Below are 23,978 nucleotides of genomic sequence, written 5' to 3'. Positions count from 1 at the left end.
TATGTTCTCTATTGGAAGCACAAAAGAAGTTTGTACATACAATTTAATAAAAGCTAGGCAAAGAGTAGAAAGGCTTGCCTGGTTTCCTTCTACTTTTCTCTCTCACGAGTGAACAAGTGCTATTAACATCTTCACAAAGCTCCCTTGCATAACACTTAGTGGCATTATATTTACAATGGGTTAAAAGAAATTTAACAGCTTAACAGCCATATAATGTGAATGAGGATCATAAGACCCTGGGTAAGACAGGGCATGTTTGTGTTAGACTACAGGCACAAGGGTGTCTTTATGGGCTTTTTTTTTGTTTTTAATAGTTCTGTTTCCTTTATATGGCATTGTGTACTGGAAAAAAAAGTACATCTTTCTTTTAATGTCTGAAAAGGCCAATGCCTCGCACATAGTGTGCACTTTGGTAGAGATGGATTACAGCCATTTGCATGTTAAGTTATTAGTACCTTTTATTATTGAAACTCATCTTTCACCACACGGTGCTACATTCCTCTTGCTGTTGTAGTAATCTTAGTTAGAACAAGGAGACCTGACACGTTGCCCTTTGCAAAGAGGGTTCAACTTCACATGCTTTCACACTTCATGTTTCATCCCTGGGCAGGAGAGCAGCTGGACAGATGTAAGAGTGCCTTGCTGTAAGAGACCTCACTTATTCTTCCATTCCCATGCTTCAGTCTTCCAGCACAAAGCATCTTCAGTCCCCATCTCCCACAGCAGTCTCAGCAAAGAAGCTCGGAGAACTCAGCACTGTGCATGTTTCTCGCTGGGTTTAGATCGTTCAGCTCCTTGGCTAGGGGTGATGGACATTACAGCAGTGTAAATACAGCTGCCTCCTCTTCAGGAAGGGATGTGAAAACAAGCAAAGATTTACTCATAAATGCCGAATTTCGTTGATTCAGTTCATCCTGAAGGAACGTATCAGTCTTGTAACAGGAACTAAGCATCGTTTTGCAGATGTCATCATCCTGGAGGGAAAAAAATAAATAAATTAGAACCTCTGAAAACAGTTACTCGCAGGAGATACTTCTCCGTTCTTAGCTGGTTTCCTCGGGTTCCTTAATTTTTGCCTTTCCAGTTTCGTGTTAGCGAACCAGACGCATCTGCTATGAGCGTTTTATTGAGAAGCCACAATTTACTTGTTCTCCTCAGCCTCCTTTACCGGCCGCACGCAGCTCAGCCCCCGAGGGGCGTGGAGACCCACGGGCCTGACGCAGCTCCTGCCGCACCGCCTCCTCCCGCCCTCGGGCCCTCCTTGCCGCTGTGGCCGGGCCCGCCCAGGCCGGGGCGGGCAGGAGGGCGGGGATTCGGCACGGAAGCGGCGGCGAGGGCTGCCGGGAAGGGTGGGGGGTGCGGGCCGGTGGGGTGGCTGTTATTTCTGCGGTGCGGGGTCTGTACCCGCTCAGCTCCCGGCTGGCGGCTGCTGCTGCCGCCCCTGCCCGGCGGAGCCGCCGCCATGCACGACGCCTTCGAGCACGTGCCGATCCTGGAGAAGCTGCCGCTGCAGATCGACTGCCTGGCGGCCTGGGGTGAGCTGCTGGGGATGCCGCCGTGCCTATACCGCCTTGCTGGGCAGCCCCTCTTCCTCTTTCGTCCTCGTCGGCGGCTCTCGGTGCCGCTGGGTGCGGGGTGTCTGCGGTGCAGGCCTGGTGCGCGGCCGCTTCGGCGCTGAGAGCTGTTCCCTGAGTGCTGGCTGCTTCCTATCCTGAACGCCAGCGAGGCATTCTAGTTTTAACGTTAGAGCCTGCTTGCTTGCATTATATAAGTGCATAGGCGGTATTTTTCGGTCTGCATGGCGAGGGGGTTGCAAAGCCTGATCGGGTGCATTGGGAAGGCTGCTGTGGCTGCTGTGGGACAAAGCTGGTATTAAGACCCCTTCAGATGCTGTGGAATTGTGGCCCTTTAAATCTGTTTAACATAACCTTTGAATTAGCGCTGTATTTAGGCAATGATTTGTTTACAGTAGAATTATATAGCAAAGGAGATGTGAAGATTGTCTGTTTCTTTGTTGAGATTTTAATCTTTATCACTATGAAAGTGTCTACTTTGCCAGGGTATAAGGGAGCTTAAATCCACTGGCCTCTGATGGAATGGTTGGGTAAAGTCAAGCAGTGGAAGGAAGGGTTTGCAGGAAAGCAAGAACAAATATAAATACAACTAACTTAAGTAGCGAGGAAGTGCTAGGAGTAGAAAGAAACATGCATGTGTATGCTTTTCCTATGTGGTCCTCAGCAAAGAGGAAGATTTCAGTCAGATTGTGTGACCTGGTAAAGATATTACGCCGTTTGATTGCTCTAAGTGCAGTAATTTGGAACAGTATGAATCTTAGCTGCAGAGTTCATATATAAAAAGTTTCTCTTTTAAAAATCTTAAGTGACTGCTAGTTGTCCAAGCACTTAAAATGCCATTTAAGCAAGAACGCCACGTTGGTTCAGGCACAGCTGACAATTTTGGAAAGTCCTTATAAGAAGCATGACTATTTAAAGCATAGAACTTCTCCTTTTCAATTTTTTTCCCCTTGTTATGTAGAAGTGTTCCTTCCTTGGAGATAGTGATGCCTGAATGATAGCTTATTGACTGTGTTGATTGAAAAAGATGCAAGTGCTTGTTTATCTGCTGTTGTACAAGTAAGCAGGGTTTGATGTCTTGACCATAGCTTTTGTTTTACTGTTTGGTTTTTGGCCATCGTCTGGTAACAAATGCTGCAGTCTAGCACTTGGACACTGCAGGGAGGACATGCCTATGGTTGCCGTATGAAGTCCTCTTTGGCTTTTGAACCAAGCTTCTAGGCGTTAGGATAAATGCTGCTTAGCTGGGAAGAACAGTCTTTGCCAGTACTGATTATTTTCTCCCTACTCCTTTTAGAGGAATGGCTCCTTGTTGGTACCAAACAAGGGCATCTTCTTCTCTACAGGATCAAGAAGGACATAGGTAAGTTGATTGTAAGAATGACACAAGTAGTTGATTATGTTGTTTTTATTTCTTTCATGTCAGATGTTGTGATGTTAACAAAATATGTTCAATTTATGATTTTTTCCTACTTGGAGTTTAAAGAATGTGTGAGCTCTTTAATAGAACTGTACATGCTGTTTATCAAGTATTTAAGAAGGTTAGCTAGTAATATCAGCCTGTTGTATGTGTTTGTGTGCTTTATATAAGGTTGCCAGATCTTTCTTTAGCAGAAAGTGTAACTTCTCTGAATGTAGTACTTGCTGTGCATAGACATGCACAAAAGCAGCACAGTGTGCTCATTGCTGCAGGTTTGTTTGTCATCTGTTAATGCAAGGTTGGATTAGTAGATGAATGAAAGAGCAAGTTTATTCAGTGGGCTTATCAACATCAGGGGTTGGGAGAGAAGGAACTTTTACTATTTCTGTCATGTTTCTACTTTTCTCTCTGTCTCTTAGTTATAATTGCTCATAGTCTATTCTGGAGAATCCATAAAGCCATTCTGTTTGAAACTGAATTGATTTTCACTGGATAGATTTATATTTTGGGTTTCTGCATAGTAGCTGGTAATGAAATAATGCAGAATAGCATGGGACAGCAAAGGATAATAAAAATATCCAGACATTTCTGTCCAGGATCATCTCTTGGAAAGATACTTGTTTGTATCTGTATGAGACTGAATTCAGCTTGCTTTTCTGAAACTTATAGGAAGTCTGTTCCAATTGGAACATGCTAATCTTGAGTTGCTAGTGTCTTATCTCACCTGGTAAATTTCTCCCCCTTTTTTGCATCAGTGCCAGGAGAGGTTATGTCATCAGAAAGTGTCTGTAAGTCTTTATCACTAAAACTCCTTTTAAACCCTTGTGGTGTAGTGTTTATTCCATGTCTGCTTTGCAGTGATGTGTTCCTTAGCAGTTTAAATTTTTGATACTTGATTTGTGTAGATAATTTCTTTATGGATATCATTGTATCTTTGGGTTTCAAAATGCTTAAATCTTGATATCTAAAATCCCAGCAAGGTAAAAAAAATATATATATATATATAATTACTGCTGAAGTTCTCAGACAAGTATGAATAGTGTTATTTATCACCTGACGATGTACGAGACCTTCTGGTGCATCCAGTGTTAAGCATCTGATTTTGCTTTTATAGTTCTTTGTGGTCTATTTAGTGTAAGATCTATTCAGCCATAAACTTAAAGGCAACTTCAGTTCATTTGCTGTCTCAAATCTTTTTGGTAGGTTGCAATAGATTTGAAGTGACACTAGAGAAATCCAACAAGAACTTCTCAAAGAAGATCCAGCAGGTAGGAAATAACATTTTCTTGGCAAGGGGAATCATAACCTTTGTGCTCAGACAAGCAGCACAATCTTACAAGTACTTCTTGAATCTGCTAAGCTTTAAAAATCTCCCTGAGTCTATAAGAGGCAGCACAGCCAGGTGCTCTTGCTCACTGTTTTCCCATAACAGCAATGAGTTTGGTGTGTTTGCTGAAGCAGAAAGCTAAGCATTGGGATGCACGGGCTTATTTCTGACGTTTATGGAAGTGCTGTTATTTGCAGTAAATACTCAGCTACTCTGACAAAATATTTATAAACGCAATGATAATATGTCAGCAAACTGATGATATGGTTTGCCTCTTGATAAAATGCTATAGCAATGTGAATATAATTCATATTACCTGGCATTTAGAATGAAAATAACTGATAATCTACCGTTAATCTTATGGCTGTGATATTTTTTTAGCGGAGGGAAGAACTTTATGTTGATGCTCAGGAAAGCATCTGTCTCAAAAAGATTAAACTCCCTCTTTTAGTATCACTTGTCCACGTTGCTTAGAGGTGCACTTGTACTAGAATCATAGAATTGCTCAGGTTGGAGAAAACCTTAAAGATCATCAGGTCCAACCATGATCTAACTATACAAGCTTAACTGTAACAACTGCGTGAAAAACACATGGGTGTAAGTGAAACCAGCTGCAATATCTGTCAGGAAGACTGTGCATAGGTAGCTGCCTTGCTGTTTTTATTATTTTGAGATTAAGCTAAATGCTTTTTCTTAGTCTGTCTATAATCAAGTTTAATTCAGAGGCTTTGTTCATGGATGAAATCACTGATAGAATTGTTTCTTTCAGATTCATGTTGTTTCTCAATTTAAAATTCTGGTCAGTCTGTTAGGTAAGTAAGGACACTATTTTAATACTTAACAAACTCTTCCTGGTGCAGTTACTTGCCCTGCCTGTGGTATGGCTTCCGCATGTGCATAGAACTTGAGTTGTTGGAAAGTTGTCTTCTAGAATTTAGGCTTTTTCACCTTGTGAAGTAAGCATTATGCAGCTTGGAGTGGGTAGCGGCTTTGCTTGTTGTAAGCCAACTTGAGGAACGAACAAGTTTCATCACTAAAGATGGAAAAAATGTGCATGTATACTAAAGTGTGTGTGTATACATATACAATTTATATATAAAGCCTATGTGCATTCACATGAATACATACATATTATACATATGTATGCAGACTGTACCATAGTCTGAAATTTCTGTTGTACAAACCTGCTTGATGCATGAAACTTACCATTGCTATATGGCATCAAATGCAGCTTATGTGCAAATGGCAATCTTTTACCCTCTCATGGAAGACCTGAATTTGCTTGTTTCAGGCTTCCGTTTAACCTTATGATCTTCCTTTGTCTGTTTTTGCTTATGTTGCTATTCCTTTATCTATGATCTCCAAGTCCCGGCTCTCCCGACTCCAGCATGCGTAGATTTCAGCTGCCTTCGTCCTCGTGCGTACAAAAACTTGACTGCAGCACCCACTGCTTGAAACTGTTCACTTCTCACTAATATCAGGAGCCAGTTCACAGTGGTCTTTGCTCATCCATCATGAGCTTGCACTGGTCTAGCCTGTTTGCTGTCTCTTTCACTCCTACTTCCTCTGCGTGATTAGCACCTATTCTCAGTTCCTTCATGTGTTTTTAACCAGAGTTGGGGTTAGCCTTCTCTTCTGAACACATACTCTTGTATTTCTGTGCCTGAGCACTTTCTTTTCCCAAAAACTGAAAAATTTCCTTTTCCTTTCTTGCAGTCTTTCTCTAACTAGTTTTTCTTATATGTAGCCATAAGCTGCAATAGTTTGTTTGAATTAGTGGTGAGCTCAGTGTGTTTAAGCACTGAAAAATAACTGGAATTTTGTTTCAAACAGAAAATAACATTTATGTCCATGACCTGTTAACGTTTCAACAAATAACTACAGTTTCCAAGGCAAAAGGCGCATCTCTCTTCACTTGTGACCTTCAGGTAAGATGAGGAACACAGTGGCACAAACTTTTTAATCTTGCTGTGTAGACTTGGTTCATTAATTTTGTGCTTGTTTGTTATATGTTCCCATGTGGCTGTTTTGATTGTGGCTTTTAACTTCAAGGCACTGCTGTGGTAACTATGAGGGTGACTTTTCTTTCTGCATTGTTTCACTAAGCATTTCCATTGCTTGTTGCATTATATTTGTATTTCTGCTAAGCTGCATTGGTTCAAGGAGTCTCATGATAGTTATGGTAGATCGGGGCCATAAAATGGTTCCATGAGACGTAGCAATCCTCTGTTAGTGTGTTGTGCTTTATTGATTCCTTTGTATCTGAGTTTCTCACCCTACTCACATTGTTCAGAAATCTGGTCTGTAACCAGAAGAGATGGCTTAGTGCTCATTGTCTGTACTTTTTGTCCTGTGGGAAGTTTAATATTCAGTATTTTCTAATAAGTATTGAGTGCTTCCTGGTGTCATATGTCATGTTGACATATTGACAGCTCTCTACTTATCTTCTATTTCTGTGTATGTCTATAATATTCAGCACTCTATTTTTTTGTATTTCCTGGTGTCACAATTGCTGCCATCTAACCAAAGTTCATTTTCAGCTACCCCATTTACCTACTCTGCTTTTGTGTTTAGAGACTCCCATTCTGACCTGAATGAACAAAGCTACTCTTGAGCTGACAGCTCTGCTTCGGGCTGAAGTTTCTTTTGACCTTGTATTATCTTCTTTGTCTGTTAGTATTGATGAGTTTAGGCCTGTCTTTTTACAGCAGTCAGATAATGGAGAAGAGGTGCTGAGGATGTGTGTGGCAGTGCGGAAGAAGCTACAACTTTATTTTTGGAAGGACAGAGAGTTCCATGAACTACAAGTGAGTTGACTGTTTCAATAGCCTAGTCTGCCTCTGTAGGAACTCTGTTTACTGTTTTTTCACACAGACCCCACTAGAGTCTATGCTGACTTTTCGGGTATTTAAAATATCCAGATTTCTGTTGGTTTTTCTAGTGATTTAACAAAGCAGCAGCACATGAATGTGCAAATACAGGTTTTAAACTAAAATCGGTGGCATTAGTACAGTTTCATGAATTAAATGAAAAGCTGTATTCTATATTTTAATATTCCTGTTGTTATATGTTGTCTGTGCATGAATCTGGCCTTTTAGTTGAACATTGCTTTTCTTTGACCAGCAGAAGTCAGATGTGTGTGCAAGGGAGCTTGATAACAATAGTGCTTCCTGTTAGACTCCTATTTTGATTTTTCTCTTGTAACAGTCACTTTGACTTTTTTCCTCAGGGTGACTTCAGTGTACCCGATGTACCCAAATCTATGGCCTGGTGTGAAAACTCCATCTGTGTAGGTTTCAAGAGAGACTATTACTTGATACGGGTAAGAACAGACTTTGAAATTCAGTGTTTAAGGAGAAATGAATACCAGTAGGGACTGTAGAATGCTCCTGTGTTTACAACTTGAGCTGACAAAGAAAGAAAAACAGTGTTTGGTGTTCTTGTTTTATGTGTTTAATTGTATCCCTTTAAGCCAAGGTTTTGCCAGGAAGAGAACTTCTCTTTATCACTTTTGGAACTAGCATACGAAGGTATTGTAGGAAAAAGATAACACAGAAGCTTATGTTGGGCAGCAGAGTTTGTAAACTCAGCTTGCATTTTATGTAGTATTTCTCAGAAATAACTTTGTTCCAAATTGATAGAAAGACCAAGAGAGTGTTCTGATTTGGGAGAAAGAGCAACCTAGTGCTTTTTTTTGTTGTTGTTGCTGTTCTCTTGCTGAATGGTAGTAATTCCTGTTTGAAAGTCTCTAAACTTACTGCCATTCGTTTACTATTACAGTTTCTGCTTATACTTAATTTGACAGCAATACTTGATTCTCTTTTCCCCCTTTAAAATTGGCTTCTGCTGATAATACAGGAAAATGAGATGAAGGTGAGGTGTACCTCATATGCATACATCTATTTACTGAATGGCAACTCTATTCTGTAGTTGGCAGGAAAATTGCATGGTAACTTTACAGCCAGTTCAGGCTGATGCTGCTGGTGGAAGCAGTCCTTTTCTGTGTCCTCATTGATTCCCCACTGTTATAGTGGTACAAGTCTTTCTATGTCTGCTCAAGGAATCAGAGTTGAGATTTGTTATAATCTTTGTGTTGGCTCTGGTATTTGTCCAACCTGTTGCTGAGCAGCTTGATTTCACTGAATATACATATAAGATGTTTTTAAGGAATTGTTCTCTGCTGGTTGGATGATGATTTGTTGGGATTCTTGGACTGTAACACAAGGGAAGCAGCAGGAAAATGTAGCCGGAGTTAAGAGAATAAGCTTGTCTGTTTTGACAAGAGTATGTCATTAGGTCAACTCATGAAACATCACTTTCATTTTGTTTTTTAAATTTGTTTATTTTGTTGGAGAATGTATTTGAGTTCAGTTACCTAGATTATCTGTGGCCACAGCAGTGAGTGGTTAAGGCAGGGAGTGGTTAAGACTGGGAAGTTTGCTTCACTTCTTCTAGTTTATTTCTAATGTTACAGTGCTTACTTGTGCTAGAATAAAACCATGTTAAAATTTTGACCTAACTGAAATCCTGCAGTTACACCAAGAGCTAATCAGGCAATTTTGCTGATGTTGCTGCTGTGCTATGCATTTTATGTGTCTGTGTGATATATATACTCAGCTGCTATCATGTGTAGCAGAAATGCTAAGTCACAGCTTGAACCAGTGGTTTAGGTAGGAAGGCAGGGCCAGCCTAGGGGAGCTCGTGCGTATGCAGTGTGCCTGAGTGAGCAGAAGGGATGGAACCAGGATACACCCCTTCCCAGACCTCATTTAAGGGCTGGCAGTGGAGACAAGGGTATCATACATACCTGAGGCCTTTTGAAGATGAGCAACTTCTTTCCTTTATTTCTGTGCCCATGTCTGTTGTATTTGAGCAAACCCCCCACTAGCTGCAGCCTGGGACCTTGCTATTCTGCTGTCATTGCTGCAAGTTCCATTATGTTACATCATGGTAACAGGAATATGTTGCTTCAGACACAAGACTATTAATTCTTTCTTTCCAAATGAGTATAATCTTAATAAAGGTTAATATGCAGAAAGTTCTTGCTGCAGTTTAAATTTACACTTGTCCTAACTGTGATTAATCTGAGTTGAGAATCCCTCTACTGGGCAGTGTTTAGTGTGTTTTTGCTTTCACATACTTTCTCCTGCATCTTTGAATTGTTGCTTTGAACAGTAGGTCTTTTATTTTCTTTGTTTTTCTAGGTGGATGGAAAAGGATCCATCAAAGAACTGTTTCCAACAGGGAAGCAACTGGAACCATTGGTTGCACCTCTAGCAGATGGAAAAGTTGCAGTTGGTCAAGATGATCTAACGGTTGTCCTCAATGAAGAAGGGGTCTGTACCCAGAAATGTGCACTGAATTGGACAGATATTCCAATAGCCATGGGTGAGAATTAGCAGTAATTGTTTTGTTTGCTTCTTTGCTCCTTTGTAAATGATAAAATTGCTACTTTCACAGTGTTTAAAAAAGCTAGCTGGATTAGAAGTGTGACAGCTAGCTTCTAGAGTGTTCTTAGTTGCATTTTCCAAGTGCAGTGAGTCCAGCGTGTTTGTTTGTTTCTTTCTCATCGTTACACCCAGCCTTTTTTCTTCAAGTAACATGCCTGTTTCTCTAAAGGAAGAAAATTTGAAGTGGAAGGCAATGCAGTTTTTGTGGGCACTTGAGTGCTGCAGGAATTCTGTATATTAAGTGACGGACAAAAAGCCTTGTAGTCTGTTAGCTGTCAGCATTGGGCACTGATTTCTGTTACTAATAAGAAAACAAATCATTGAATCATAGAATCACCAAGGTTGGAAAAGACCTAAAAGATCATCCAGTCCAACCATTCACCTATTACCAATAGCTCCCACTAAATCATATCCCTCAACACAACGTCCAGTCATTCCTTGAACACCTCTAAACACACTTCAAGGAAAATTGTTCTTTCTTGACATTAAGTCAAGAGAGAACAATTAACTTATATTTTCACCTGTTTCTCAAATAGAACATCAGCCTCCCTACATCATTGCTGTTCTGCCAAGGTATGTGGAGATCCGCACGTTTGAACCCCGACTGCTGGTACAGAGTATTGAGCTGCAGAGACCACGCTTCATCACCTCTGGAGGGTACTGAGTAGAACATGACTGCTTTTGTTGAGCTGTTTGTGTGGTAGCATGCTGGAAAAACTAGGAGAAGAGCTCTTCATACTCTCCTGGCTTAAGTAGCAGGATTGAAACAGTTTGTTGCTGTTTATGAATGGAGAAGTGGATGTAGTGTGCTGAGGAGTAAATTATAAGAATAGTGCATCTTTGGGAATTCCTGATCACTGGAGATGTTTCTGCTTGTTCCTGCTTTGCAATATTGCTTAATTTGCCTTTGTATCTGATTCATAAATGCATAAGTTAGCCAGGACTGTTTCTGGTAGAGTGTTTCTTTTTTTCAGTATTAGGACGTGGTATCTGAAGTTTTTGGTTTCTTTGCAGGACAAATATCATATATGTGGCTAGTAATCACTTTGTTTGGCGACTCATCCCTGTGTCCATAGCCACGCAGATCCAGCAGCTTCTGCAGGATAAGCAGTTTGAGTTGGCTTTGCAGTTGGCAGTAAGTACTCCAAATCCTTTGGGTTTGCAGTGGAATTTTCTTGTACAGAATTGTGCAGAAGGATGTTTGACTGCAGCTAGGTTGAAAAGCTTGACCTCCCTAATAGCTGCTTTGCACAAACTCTCAAATTATAGTCTCTTTTGATATAAGTTTCAGGGTTATGCTGCCAGTTCTCCATGTTGATGTAGTTGCTTTAGATTTTTCAGTGTCATTTTGCATATGAGTTACATCTCTTAGATGTTTAATTAGTTAACTTTCTTGCAGACTTAGTCAGTTTAAAGCCTTTAGGCTGACTGTAAACAGTTTTGCTTAGCTTTGTGTGTTTTGTTTATATCAATGACCAGGAATTATTGTAAGAGCCCCACATGTTACATAATCCTTACTTAGAGATAATGAAGCAGTGTATTTAATTTCATTGCTTATACAGTTTTAGGATTTTTTCATTTCTGAAAACTTCCTCAGAGTTACGCTAAAATAAATTGCATTTATGATTGTGAACTTGGGGAAAAAAAATAAAGGAAAAAGCAAATGAATGAAAACGTATTTTCTGCTGTATAGTTAACCAAAGGTGGCTTTCAAACCTTCCAGGTTATCTCGGTGTTGCAATTAACATAGCATGTAAGAATTAGCATTGAAGGTGTTCACTTGAGTAGATTATCCTTTTTTGAACATAGCAGGCTTTTGGATTTGTATTCTTTCTAAACTATATTCTGTGATTCTGCGGTGTTAGTCATGTTATTTCTCTGAGGGATTTTCTTATTTGTGCTGCCCAGTTTTTTTTTAATGTTTATTAATTTGTGCATAGGAAATGAAAGATGATTCAGATAGTGAGAAGCGACAACAAATTCACCACATAAAGAACCTCTTTGCCTTCAACCTCTTCTGTCAGAAGCGCTTTGATGAGTCAATGCAAGTTTTTGCCAAACTTGGTACAGGTAAATGCTTAAGTTGACCTTAACATACCTGGCTTGGGAGAGGTGAAATGAACATTACAGATCACTGTATGTTTTGGTTTCCTTTTAAAATAATACTGTCTTCTGCTGTCCAGTCTCCTTGTGGATAGCAAGTAGTCTAGGCAACTGTTTAGCCTCTTATGGTTATAGTGCTCAACTCAAACTAACTGAAGTTAATTTAAATCATGGAATTGCCCTTTGTGCAGAATATATTTGTACTGTAGCCTGTTCTTGCAGTGTGCATGGCATATAATGCAGATGCTGGAGGTTTCTGCAGATGTCTGCATTCTACTTTTAGCTTGGAGTTGAAAATAAGGAGCTTCTGTAGGTCTGCTACATTCTTGTCCTCTGACTGAACTGAAGACCCTAAACCTTTTTTTCTGCTTTAAGGGCTAAGCTGCTGAGGCCAGGAAGCTTTTTGGTGGTTTTGGAAGTTAAAATAGTCTCTGATATTCTTCAGGTTTGTTTTAAGATAATTGGAAGGTTGCCTGAAGGCTGGTATGCATTGTAAAATGGTGCTTAAGACTGAGATTCTTGCATTGTTGACATTTGAACTTAGAAATTTCCTTGATGATGTCTAGCATTGTATTTACTTCTAAAAACTAAACTTTATATTAAAGCTACATTACGTTTAAAGAGTTGGCAACATTATATGCAATGATTATTAATACTAGTTATTTTTTGCTTAGATCCCACTCACGTGATGGGTCTGTATCCTGACCTACTGCCAACAGATTACAGGAAACAGTTACAGTATCCCAACCCCCTGCCAGGGCTCTCTGGGGCAGAGCTGGAGAAGGCACATTTAGCTCTGATAGACTACCTAACGCAAGTGAGTACTCCTATATCTCTGTTTAGAGCAGGGTTATTCAAGCTGTAGCATATTTAGTTGAGCAGATTTCTGCAGGAAGCAGTACATCTACTCCAGCTCTGTTAGACTAGCCTTACTAGAATGTCTTGTGACTTCTCTGAGAACTGGGTAAAATTTACTCCTGAACTCAGATTTGAGTTTGAGTCTATTTTGTTTTCAGTAGCTTTCTGAAAAGGTCTTGGGCTCTTGACCTTTTGTTTTTGTTTGGTGACTGTTACAGAGGGCACTCTATCTAACTGTTGAATAGTTAGAAATAGTAAAAATTCTTAAGGAACCAATTGATAAACTAAATTAATTGGTTTTTTTATTTGGTGGGTTATATTTTCTGGGGGTGGGATTGATAAGTTTGTGGCTTTTCCATGTTAAATTTTCATTCGATGTCCTTCAGAAAAGGAGTCAGCTGGTGAAGAAGCTAAATGATTCTGACCATCAATCCAGTACCTCACCCCTCATGGAAGGAACACCCACAATCAAATCCAAAAAGAAGCTGTTACAAATCATTGATACCACCCTGTTAAAATGCTACCTCCATGTGAGTTTTCACCTGACTTAGAGGTTATTCCTATTAAGACTTGAATTCTGTTGCAATATAAGGATGAAAAAATTGAGGAGGAATACGGAACTATGTTAAATTCTCAAAAGAACTGTCTCACTTTTGGTCTAGAAATGATGTGGGTAGCTTTGGTCTCAGATAGTTCTCATTTATCAGGAGGCAGTTTTGTGAAAGAAAGTACTTGTAGGTGCTTCAGTGAAATGAACGTTGTCTTGCATATTTGTTTTGACATTTTAACCATTGCTTATTGTGTTGCCTTTACTGTTAAATGCAGCAATGTGATCTTTGTTGTCAACAGTGCTTTTCAAAGCAGACCTCTATTTTGGAAGGGGAATGCTGTGATGTGTTTTTGCTCTTTTCTCCCCAAAAACTGTGGAATAGAACTTCTTAAGGAAGATGAGGCTTGATCTAAGATGTTAAGCTGTTGCTTCTTGGACTGTTTCTCTGTTTCAACTCACTTTATGTACTATAAATTTAGGAAGAACATGTTAAAAATATGTTTTGAGTGCACTGTTTTTGCTTGCAGACAAATGTAGCACTTGTGGCACCGTTGCTACGTTTGGAGAACAATCATTGCCACATTGAGGAGAGTGAACATGTACTGAAGAAGGCTCATAAATACAGTGAGCTCATAATATTGTATGAGAAGAAAGGTCTGCATGAGAAAGGTAGGTGTAAGGCTGGGATGGGGAGAGGGGAAGGGATAGGAGCATGTGCTATTAATCTTGTCTATATTGCCTGCACGTTGTTTACAGGAAAGCTGCTTTTTTTTTTTGTTGTTGTTGCTTTCAAGAAACTCAATGTGGCTTAAATTAAAATGGCAGTCATGCTTGTAAAGGAATTAACCTTTTTGCTTGTTTGAAAGCATTACAGGTGCTGGTGGATCAGTCAAAGAAAGCTAACTCGCCTTTGAAGGGTCATGAGAGGACAGTGCAGTATCTGCAGCATTTGGGTAAATGTTTACAGTGTTTCTGTGGGAGTGTTGCTCTGTCCAGATTTTAGTTATTCTATTTTTCAGAAACTTCATAGGTACTACCAAGCTAAAGGACAATCTGCTTGTCCAGACTGCTTTCTTGTGTAGTGCAGACTTTAGGAATTAAAGCTCAGGAGTGTCCTGTTTGAGAACTTGAGAATCTTATTGGTAAACATTCCTTATTTCTGACTTTAAAAATAAATAAATAATAATAATACAAAAATTCAACTGTAAAAGAATATACTGTTACTTTGTATTTTATTCCAGTAATGGTTTGCCATCACTGGTGAAAGGAAAGTCTTACTTCTGGGTTAGGCTTTCCGGTGGAAGGTCTAGCTACTAGTTGCTGGGCTTTGTAGTGTCTTTCCCAAAATGAAGCTTTTGTTTTCTGTGTATGTATAAGTCTAGACTATAACCTGTGTATAGATTAATCTAGGTTATGATCTAAAAGTTCTAGTTGCTGGCAATAGCATTGTAGTAGCAAATTGCTTAGCTTGGTTATTCGTTGTAAACTTCAGATCTTTTTTGGTTTTGCTATTGTTGAGAATAGTCCCTTTCCATGTGGCGCATTATCTAATTCTAAATGCATGACTCTCATTTATCACAGTACTGGTAAATCAAATTCAACCATCCAAAGTAGTTTATGGGGGAAATAAATCTCTCTCACATTTACACTACTGGCAAAGCTAGATTTTGATATATAATTTCAGACTGTGTATCCATACATATATATTTGTATATATTTTTATTTATTATTTCTTTCAAGAACTCTTGCTGGCTCTTGTTAACAACATGTTTATTCAATGATAGTGTTATTTCCTGTGGCTTTGACACCATTCCTGTTTTTGCTTTGTGTTGATTTCAAACAGGAGCAAAAATTATTTTTGCAAAGTATTGAATTGTGTCCTTAGCCTGCAATATGTGAATTTGCTTGATTGGAGAGGAGAAAATGAAGTAGAATTTTACTGTCACTGGATATCTCTGAAAACATCTGCTTGTGTTTGGAGTAGGTAGATCTTCAGGAATATAATGCTAAGCACTGCTATCTCTTGTATTCTAGGTGCAGAGAATTTGCACTTGGTATTTTCCTATTCTGTCTGGGTGCTAAGAGATTACCCCGAAGATGGGCTAAAGGTAAGTTTGCCACTGTGATTTTTAGTGCAGCATATGATGTAAGAATGTATGTAGCAGCATTGTACCCAATTTAGTGTCTGATATTGTCTACATTCAGCATTGTAGCAGAAAGCTTAGCAGTAGACAGATCAGGACAGCTTATCAGTTTCTCTGAACTTCATTGCCTCAGAGGAAATATGTTGCTGCACTGTATTTTTAAAGTATTCTGTGAATAAAATTTCATTCTACAGATCTTTACAGAAGACCTCCCTGAAGTGGAAGCATTGCCACGAGACAGAGTGCTCAGTTTTTTGATTGAGAATTTTAAAAGTTTGGCTATTCCTTATCTGGTAAGGACTCAATATGCGTTAGTGCATTATGTTTAGTTCATGTTATACATAGGTCTTTAGTTTTCAAGGTGTACGTGGTAGTGTCTCAGAGAATGCTAGCTTTGCTGTAACTTGTGGAAAGAAAATAAAATCCTGAGGTCAAGTTTGGTAAAAGTAACTGTAAAGTATAAAATTGTTGCTTGCTTTTAGCAAATTACTTTCCAGAGTAAGTGTCTTCAACTGAATCTGAACTTGTGTTTGCAGGAACACATCATTCATGTCTGGGAAGAAACTGGTGCAGACTTTCACAACTGTCTGATCCAGCTGTACAGTGAGAAAGTGCAGGCCTTAATGAAAGAATATCTCAGCTCTTTCCCAGCAGGTATATTTTAGCCTTTTCTGGTAGGCAAGGGAGCTGGCATGACACATATTTTACAATGTGTTGCTCTAAGCCTCTACATATTGATAAGAAGATACCCTAAATGATGGAAGAATGGAACAACAGAAATTGTGGGTTTGTAGGTTTAGTTTCTTGCTACCTTGGAGGTCTTAAGTGACCAAGTGACAACTTTGCTCATGATTAAAAGAAATGACGGCTACCGCTCACTTTATTCTTTTAAGGGTGGAGGTGGGTTTTGAATAACCATATATTGTCCATGTGTTTTAGAAACCTCAAGTTATGTATCAGGTGCACCCAACTCTTATAAATGTAACAGTTTCATTGGAATGTGGTTTATCCTGACTTTATTTTGTTCCTCTTCTTTGTACTATTGTCACGAAATAGTTGTAATATGGTAACTGATGTTATTTCTTTCATACAGATAGATCTCCAGTGCCTGCTGGGGAGGAAGGAGGAGACTTAGGGGATTACCGGAAAAAACTACTTCTTTTTTTGGAGAAGTCTAGCTGTTATGAACCTAGTCGACTAATTAGTGACTTTCCCTTTGATGGTGAGTTCAGTTTCTTTAGCCTAAACTAAACTGTTGATGTATTTTACAATAGAACTTCATCATTTTTTAAGAATCATAGCAACTGGAAGCAGAGGAGGTGGCTAGATCTGTTGTAAGTCATTGTGTGTGTATTCACTGTGTTTATGCTGGCAGAACTGTTTTCTCAGTTCTTACAGGACTTGTTTAAATGCTAGCCTAAGACCCTGTGGCATCTCCTATTGCTTAAGTATTTAGATGAACCTTTAAATGAGCTTGAATTCCTTGATAGTTAGTTATATCCTGAGAATTCAAAAAATATTACTATCTCTACTGTTCAGTAGACAGTGTAAATTTATTCTATATTTAAACTGCATTTTATCCTTTTTTCTGTTAATCTGGTTAGTAGTGGACCTTACGTTGTCTTTTTTAAGTGTAGCTATTGACCAATCGTTGTTCCTATCACTAGGTCTTCTTGAAGAACGTGCTCTGCTCTTGGGTCGTATGGGGAAGCATGAGCAAGCTCTGTTTATTTATGTTCATATTCTGAAGGACACCAACATGGCTGAAAAGTAAGGATTTTTTTTTTTTTGGTAGTTTTGTAAGTTGGTTGAAAGTGGAAGGCATATGCAAAACCTCTGTTTTCTCAGCACTGTAATGCAAAGTAACCAGTGCTGCATGTCCGGTGTAATTGATCAGAATTGGATGTATGGTCACCTGATATGGGTGGCCTCAGCAACTGAGCTTTTAGATGGTAATTTCTCTGGAATGAGTTTCTGGGTTCCAAATCTGTCCGTACATTTCATTTGATTCTTCTCTTTTCTAGCTACTGCCATAAACATTATGACAGAAACAAAGATGGCAACAAAGATGTAAGTAGCTTTATCTTTGCAGACTTCCTTCCTGGGGATTTAGCAATTGCAAGCTTGCACTTTTTTTAAAAAATTGTTTGCTTTTGTGAACACTACTGCATTATTTGAGTTGAGTGTGTATTCCATAGATAAGTCCCTGATGCAATTTAGACAAGGTACTGTGTTCTTGTTCCAATTAGATTTACAGAAAAAGTTGCTGGTAAAAATCAAAGAGGTGTTTTGTAAAGATGAGTTATAGAAGATAAATGAAAGAGGCATGATTAAAAGGTACTACTTTTATAGAAAAATCTTAGTATAGAATGTAAGTCTTAAAAGTCTTTGAACATCACTTACACTTTTTTCTCTGCATTTTTAAGAAAAACGCTGCTTGAATGTCTCTTAGAATTTTGACTGGCGAGTAAATAATTAAATATAGCACTTTACCAGTACTCTTGCTGGTTTTGAGAGTGCGATGACTTCAGAAGTTTTCCTTTTGTGTGTAACAGGTCTATCTGTCTCTGCTCCGGATGTATCTCTCCCCACCTAGTGTTCATTGCTTGGGGCCAATCAAGATGGAAGTGCTGGAGCCTCAAGCCAATCTGCAGGCTGCTCTACAGGTGTTGGAGCTACATCACAGCAAACTAGATACCACCAAGGTAAGACAGACTTGTACATACTCTTAAGTTTGTACTGTTAGCAGAACCTACTGGAGCAGATGTGTGTGTAGGATGTTACAGTGTGAATGTGAGCGAACTTCTATTCTATTTTGCTCTCAATTAGTTGTAATTTTTCCTAACTAAATATATTTTGCTTTAGGCAATAAACCTTCTTCCAGCAAATACACAGATTAGTGAGATTCGGATCTTCCTAGAGAAAGTCCTTGAAGAAAATGCTCAGAAGAAAAGATTCAATCAAGTACTCAAGAATCTTCTCCATGCTGAGTTTCTAAGGGTAAGTACACATAGCAAATCAGAATTGTGTTATAAAGCTGATGTTCAATATTTTAATCAGCTGTTCCTTATATGTGATGTGTTTCCTCTGGATGGTGCCTTAGTTCATCTGAAATCAGTAAATGTGCACCAGATAGTTTGATTGTCCCCTTTTCAGGGTATGGTGGCAAGTGCAGTCATTTTAATTCGGATGGTGGTTGAACCTTTGTGAGTCTCTGGACTCCCTGTGCTCTGGGATGCGTTGCAGAATGATCTTGGAGAGTGCGGACTGGATTTCTTCCAAGTAAACTAAATTGGATAGTGCACTTCAGTAGTCAGCTGAATTGCTCTTAATGGATGGAATGCTTTAGTCTGTGACTAACTCAAAATAAAGTCCTAGAATACATGTGATGTCAGTCTTGGGTCTACAGTACCGCCTGCTACACAAGACTAAGTCCTGCTTATTTTGTGCAATACAACTTGCTGATATAGATATAGCCCGAAACTGTAATTGAAAATTGAATGTTCTTATCAGACTAGAAAGGAACTGTAGCGTGGTATTGCTGTTTAAGCAAGTTTATTTACTGTCCTGTAGGTTCAGGAGGAACGGATCTTGCATCAGCAAGTAAAGTGCATTATTACAGAGGAGAAGGTGTGCACTGTATGTAAAAAGAAGATAGGCAACAGGTGAGAGATCATGTGCTTTAAAGGTTGGGAAACAAAATCAAATGTGAATTTAACCTTAAAATGTGTGTTTACATGTATGTTTGTTATGTGTGTGTGTTTGTGTTTATGTACACAAAGTATGAAGGAGAAATCTGAAGAGTGTTTGAATTAGAAATAGTCATTAAACAGAGTTGCTAGGATAGCATTGAAGTCAATGAAGTTTATTGCAAGAGTTTTAATCTTGTTTTCAACAAAACACTAAAATGCTGTCTAAAATTCTCAAGATACCTTATTTCATTATTCTGGAAGGCAGAAAATTGTATTTGATACTGAATTTAGAATATTATTGTCAGAACACTGCCTACTACCTGCTTCTTAGCTGCAGTTTAAGGAGAGCAGTGTAAAGAATCTCAAACAAAGAAGCATAGCTCTATATCTAATGGCTTTGTGATTCCCTGGCCAATGTATGTTTTGAAGTGTAGCAGTCTTAAAGCATGTAAAAGTAGAACTCTTTCACTTGATACTAAGATTCCAGTAACTTTTCTTCTGCTATTTCTAGTAAGTATTGATGGGCTGGTATAAAATGAGAATGTTATGGGCATTTTTTTTCCTATTTGAAAGTCCAGTTGAATGCCACATGATCATTAACTGTTCATCTTGTTGATGTGAGCTGTTCCAAAAATATCCCTAGCATTCACAATTACAGAAAATAATTCTTTTTGAAAACATTTTAATGAGCGTGAGTTTGAATATATTAACGAGTGTAGTGATATAGGGATTTATGAATATGAGTCTGAATATATTAATTTTCAAGTTTATTATTAGTGTATAGCTTGTAATATCAGAATTGAAATTTGCATACACAATATTGGTTTGCTTTCTAGGGCTTTTCTAACACTGTAAATTTCAGTAAGGTTTAGAAGGACTGTCATGTCAGTAAGTTACCAAGTGATCTCCCAAAAACTAGAACAAACTTAAAACATGAATCAGTTTCAAAATGGTGCCAGTGACTTCTAAGAAAAATTTCCTATAGAAATGAAAGTAGATTTTTTTTTAATGACACTCCTGAATTTCATAGAATGTCTGATTTTTATTTATTTTTTTATCAATAAAGTATTCAGGGTGAGATCTCAATAGGAAAAGTTCTTTATCTGAATTTGACACTTGGATGTTCTTGTTCCAACAGTGAAAACTGTATTTGCTATGTTTCAAAAAATTTACCTTTGTTTTCTATCTTTTCACAGTGCATTTGCCCGGTACCCTAATGCAATAGTTGTGCATTATTTCTGCTCCAAAGAAGTCAACACGTTGGACACCTGACCTGGCCTTATTCAATAATCCCAACACTCCGTTGAAGTTCAGAAGTGCTGACTTAAAAAGTTGATGCTTCTGAGATTATTGAGGCTTGTTTCTAGGTTCTCACTGGGTAGAAGTCATTTGTATCTAAGGACAGACTGTATCTACATGGTGATATTGATTTACTAGAAAATGACTTAACCTTGTCATTGTAGTGCTGACACTATGTTGAACCTCTCAGTACTCAGATGAAGAATAAAAACTGATCAGCCATAAGCTTTGTAATGCTCTCCAACTTGCGAAATGAGTTGTCAGACAATTGCAAGCTGTTCACAAGCAGCTTGGACAGCAGAAGTCCTCCTTGGGGTAACAGTGTTGTGATTTGGCCTTGTATGTAAATAGTCCTTCGAAAAAGAAAATGTATTTTGAGTCTTTGCAGCTGTATCACCACCGCATGTAAATCACCAGATGTATGGCATAAGGAAGGCTTCTCTGCCTATTTCTAGATGTAGAAAATAGTTTTATTTTCATCACAGTAATGGGAATATTTAAATGTTGGCCAAGGAATCCATTTATTGATGTTCAGTGTTATCACCTGACTTTCAGATAAACAGAATTTGCACGGGGGATAGTCAGGCAAACAGCAAGCACGTCACTGAAGAGCTGCTCTTTTTCTTTTTGGGATCTGTAAATTGAATTCATTTGTGCGCTGTTGGCTGACTTTGGTCACTCTTAGCTTCCAGTCATGCTTAGAGACTGTTGTAAGAAGTTCACATCTGCATTCATACAAAAAGCAAAGAACACCCTGGAAAGCAACTTTTTTTGAGGGATTAAACTACAATTATTGCTTGAACTTCTTGACTACACTTAAGATGTTGTGTATAGGAAGCTCTTTGGTCACTGTTTCACTTCCCAGCATTGAGGTTAAATCTGGACTATTTCAACATCTCTCCTTTTCAATTGCTTTGGAACAACTGTATTCTGTGCAGGCTGGTACTGTTCTTAGGTTACACTTGGGCCAGAGGTCTAAACTGCAAAAACTGGGTTGTATCATACTCCTTGTAGGCTGTAATATTTTTGTCTTAACTTATTTTCCCATAAGCTGTAATCTGTAGCAAGTTGGTACTGGAAATATTGAAATGTGTGATTGGTGCAGAAAAAATGTGAGCAGCGGTATTGAAAAGGAAGCAGTAGCACATAACTTAATTGACTTGATCTTTGTCTCCAAATTGACTGCAGCAATAGTTATAGATTTGTAATGATTAAATAATATTGTTCACAGTATGTAACTATCAGATATTACATCTTAATGATTGAGTAATAAAGCCTTTCTGCCTAAGGTGTAACTGAATTTCAGCTAACCTCGTAGGTTTAGTTAAGCCATTGTTGTATGGATGTGTCTTTTAGGAACAGACCTGCAGTAAGCTGCCAGGAGTCCTAATTCACTTTAATTTACCACTGTTACTGTTTTCCTTTGGTAACTGTATTCCTTTCCCACATGTTTCTATTTATTGTTTATATGCTGTGCATTCCTATGAGTTTCATGGTCCAGTGTTTTGCTACTTTTGTGCTTGTATATCTTGGGTAGTATTGCTACTAATGTCTTTCTGTAGAATATGGGAAGAGGGAATCTGTGGTGTTAGTGTTTTTAACCTTGTATTTCTTCTATTTGAAGAAGAGAGTCTAAAGTACTTATATTCAATTTGCACATTCTGTATAGGTCTTTATATACTAGTTCAGGTACAGAGGGAAGGTAATTTGGGAGAGTTGTGTTTACAGATCATTGAGAATGAAAGGAGGGTATTTATCAGGCCCTGTATTCTTTATATACAAACACGACAATATTGCTCTGATTTTTACCTATCTTAGATTTAATACTGTTTTATTTACTTGCATCATCCACTACCTGGAGAGTGGTATTAGCATCTGAGGAACTTCATTGTGCTCTTATTTCATGGTTACGGTTGTGCCTCTGTTCATCTCTGTTGCGTAGCCTTTACAAAGAAATGATTTGTGCTGTATTTTTTCCTTTTGTTGGTTCTTACCATGTGGCTTGGATTTACTTAACCATGCAGCTGGTTTGTCTAAAGCAATAGACTGTAATAAATATTGTGAACCAGTTTGTGTTTCAGTCATTCTGCAGTTAAGCTTTCTGGGCTACTCAGTTTATTTTAATAATCTTTGCTTTCTTCTGGAAGTCAGATTTAATGCGGGGGTTCTCAGCATCACTTCTGCTTTAATGTGTAATTCAGATAAGGCCACATCACTTCAGAGCTGTTACTGCTTCTCAACTTCTGCTCCGGATCTACAAGTTTATAGTATGTTTGTGAATGTTCTCAGAATCCTACTAAAATCACTTTTGTATCCTTTGAATAATGTTCTTGAAAGCCTTATACAATTAAATACGTATTTACTAGAGAATACTAAAATCATTGATGTGTTCTGGTTTTTTTGAGTGGTGATGCGCTGTTTCAAGGGGAAGGTGATTGAACAACACTGTGGTGAAGTCAGGAAATATTAAGGCTCATGGATTCACAGTTGCTTAACTTTTTCAGGTCAGACTACTGTAGTGTTGGAGATAGAACACACATGCTTGTTTTCCCTTTATAAAAATGGGGATTATTGGCTCTGAGGTAAAGCTTGTGTTTCCTCCACAGGTAGCTGAACTGGGGTGGGGGAAACAACAACAAATAAAGAATGAACGATCAACAAAAAACACTGAGAGCATCCTTTGGAGCCTTGACAAAGGGCTCATCTTCAATATTTATGCATATTTTAAGTACTGTATAATATAGTTAGTGGCGTATGCTATTCGTACCTGCTGACAGAAAGTTAACTGAAGTGTAGACATATGTCTGTCTTGACCACTGATACTAATGGTGCTAATGGTACTACTGATACTATGCCGATACGAATCCCCCCAAAAATAAAGTTACCATATGTGAGACAGTCTTTCTTGTTTCATGTTTTGATGACATTTTCCTTGTCTGTTTTCTTAGTTTCATAGGAATGGGCAGAAGAAACTAGTTCTTTGGAGGTTAAGGTGGCTGTCAGCAGTGGCTCTGTATAATTAAACTGTCCAGAAACAGTTAATGTGTGGATCTATGACTATCAAATAGTTCTTATATATGTGTTTTAAAAAGCTTTTAGAGTTTCTTGAGAGAGAAATTCTGTAAAAGTTAGATTCCTGTGCTGAGATTTCATTGGAAGAGGGCAGAGAACTTCAGGAAAGGGTGGGTAAGCCTGATTTAAATGCAATTGGGCACTCACAAAATAAAGCAAGTTGCCTCAGTTTTCCTTTAATTCACAGTCATGAACTATATTACATAAATAGTCCTTATGATTCTGCTTTTTTAGCAAACTAAACACAACAGGCCTGACTTCCAGTGTAATGGTAAGGTGAAATGTAAAGAAAGCACTCTTTCAGGTGTGTTTACCATAGCATTTATTGCTTCATGAAAGTTTAAAGCAATAACTGGTTATTTTGCACTGGTATATGTTTGCTTTTTTGTCCGTAAGTCTATGATTTCACTGACTAGTACTGACTTGTTTGTACTCTAGACATGAGTGCTTATGCTTTATTAATTTTCTTAAGTTCTAATCTAGTGACTG

General features: G+C 38.4%; 1 protein-coding gene and 1 long non-coding RNA gene across 4 annotated transcripts; one reads left to right on the top strand and one right to left on the bottom strand.

The window, feature by feature from the left end:
* Positions 1–22: 22 nt before the first annotated feature.
* On the bottom strand, positions 23–1,271 carry LOC107314756 (uncharacterized). Its single transcript, XR_001555610.3, has 2 exons — positions 1,146–1,271; positions 23–974 (listed from the first exon to the last, which is right to left on the bottom strand). It is a non-coding gene; the product is annotated as an uncharacterized LOC107314756 (long non-coding RNA).
* A 68-nt stretch (positions 1,272–1,339) lies between these two features.
* Positions 1,340–22,795, top strand: VPS39 (VPS39 subunit of HOPS complex). 3 transcript variants are annotated; one of them, XM_015864327.3, is made up of 26 exons: positions 1,340–1,535; positions 2,872–2,937; positions 3,750–3,782; positions 4,198–4,262; positions 5,091–5,133; positions 6,155–6,249; positions 7,030–7,128; positions 7,551–7,643; positions 9,526–9,709; positions 10,308–10,428; positions 10,786–10,906; positions 11,712–11,841; positions 12,549–12,691; positions 13,119–13,262; positions 13,810–13,951; positions 14,149–14,235; positions 15,317–15,390; positions 15,621–15,719; positions 15,963–16,080; positions 16,520–16,648; positions 17,094–17,196; positions 17,451–17,496; positions 17,982–18,131; positions 18,292–18,426; positions 19,000–19,091; positions 20,315–22,795. In XM_015864327.3, exons 1-26 carry the CDS (start codon positions 1,463–1,465, stop codon positions 20,388–20,390), a joined length of 2,661 nt encoding a protein of 886 aa, XP_015719813.2. In that variant the 5' UTR covers positions 1,340–1,462; the 3' UTR covers positions 20,391–22,795. The 3 variants fall into 3 exon arrangements, with proteins under 3 accessions (XP_015719813.2, XP_015719815.2, XP_085406444.1); XM_015864329.3 differs by lacking the exon at positions 3,750–3,782; XM_085550318.1 differs by lacking the exons at positions 1,340–1,535; positions 2,872–2,937; positions 3,750–3,782; ... (2 more) ...; positions 6,155–6,249; positions 12,549–12,691 and having other exon boundaries at positions 7,033–7,128.
* The last annotated feature ends 1,183 nt before the right edge of the window (positions 22,796–23,978 follow it).

The sequence above is a fragment of the Coturnix japonica genome, chromosome 5 (assembly GCF_054131305.1).
Source record: "Coturnix japonica strain WE chromosome 5, WE-NBRP24, whole genome shotgun sequence".
NCBI classification, from domain to species: Eukaryota; Metazoa; Chordata; class Aves; order Galliformes; family Phasianidae; genus Coturnix; species Coturnix japonica.
This window is presented reverse-complemented; position numbering and strand designations above follow the sequence as displayed.

Bases quoted from the DNA above. Each gene is read 5' to 3' on its own strand.
- VPS39 (XM_015864327.3), top strand. From the start codon at position 1,463: ATGCACGACGCCTTCGAGCACGTGCCGATCCTGGAGAAGCTGCCGCTG. The intron at 3,783-4,197 runs GTAAGTCTTTAT...TCTTTTTGGTAG, and splicing joins TATGTCATCAGAAAGTGTCT to GTTGCAATAGATTTGAAGTG. The intron at 15,391-15,620 runs GTAAGTTTGCCA...TTCATTCTACAG, and splicing joins ACCCCGAAGATGGGCTAAAG to ATCTTTACAGAAGACCTCCC.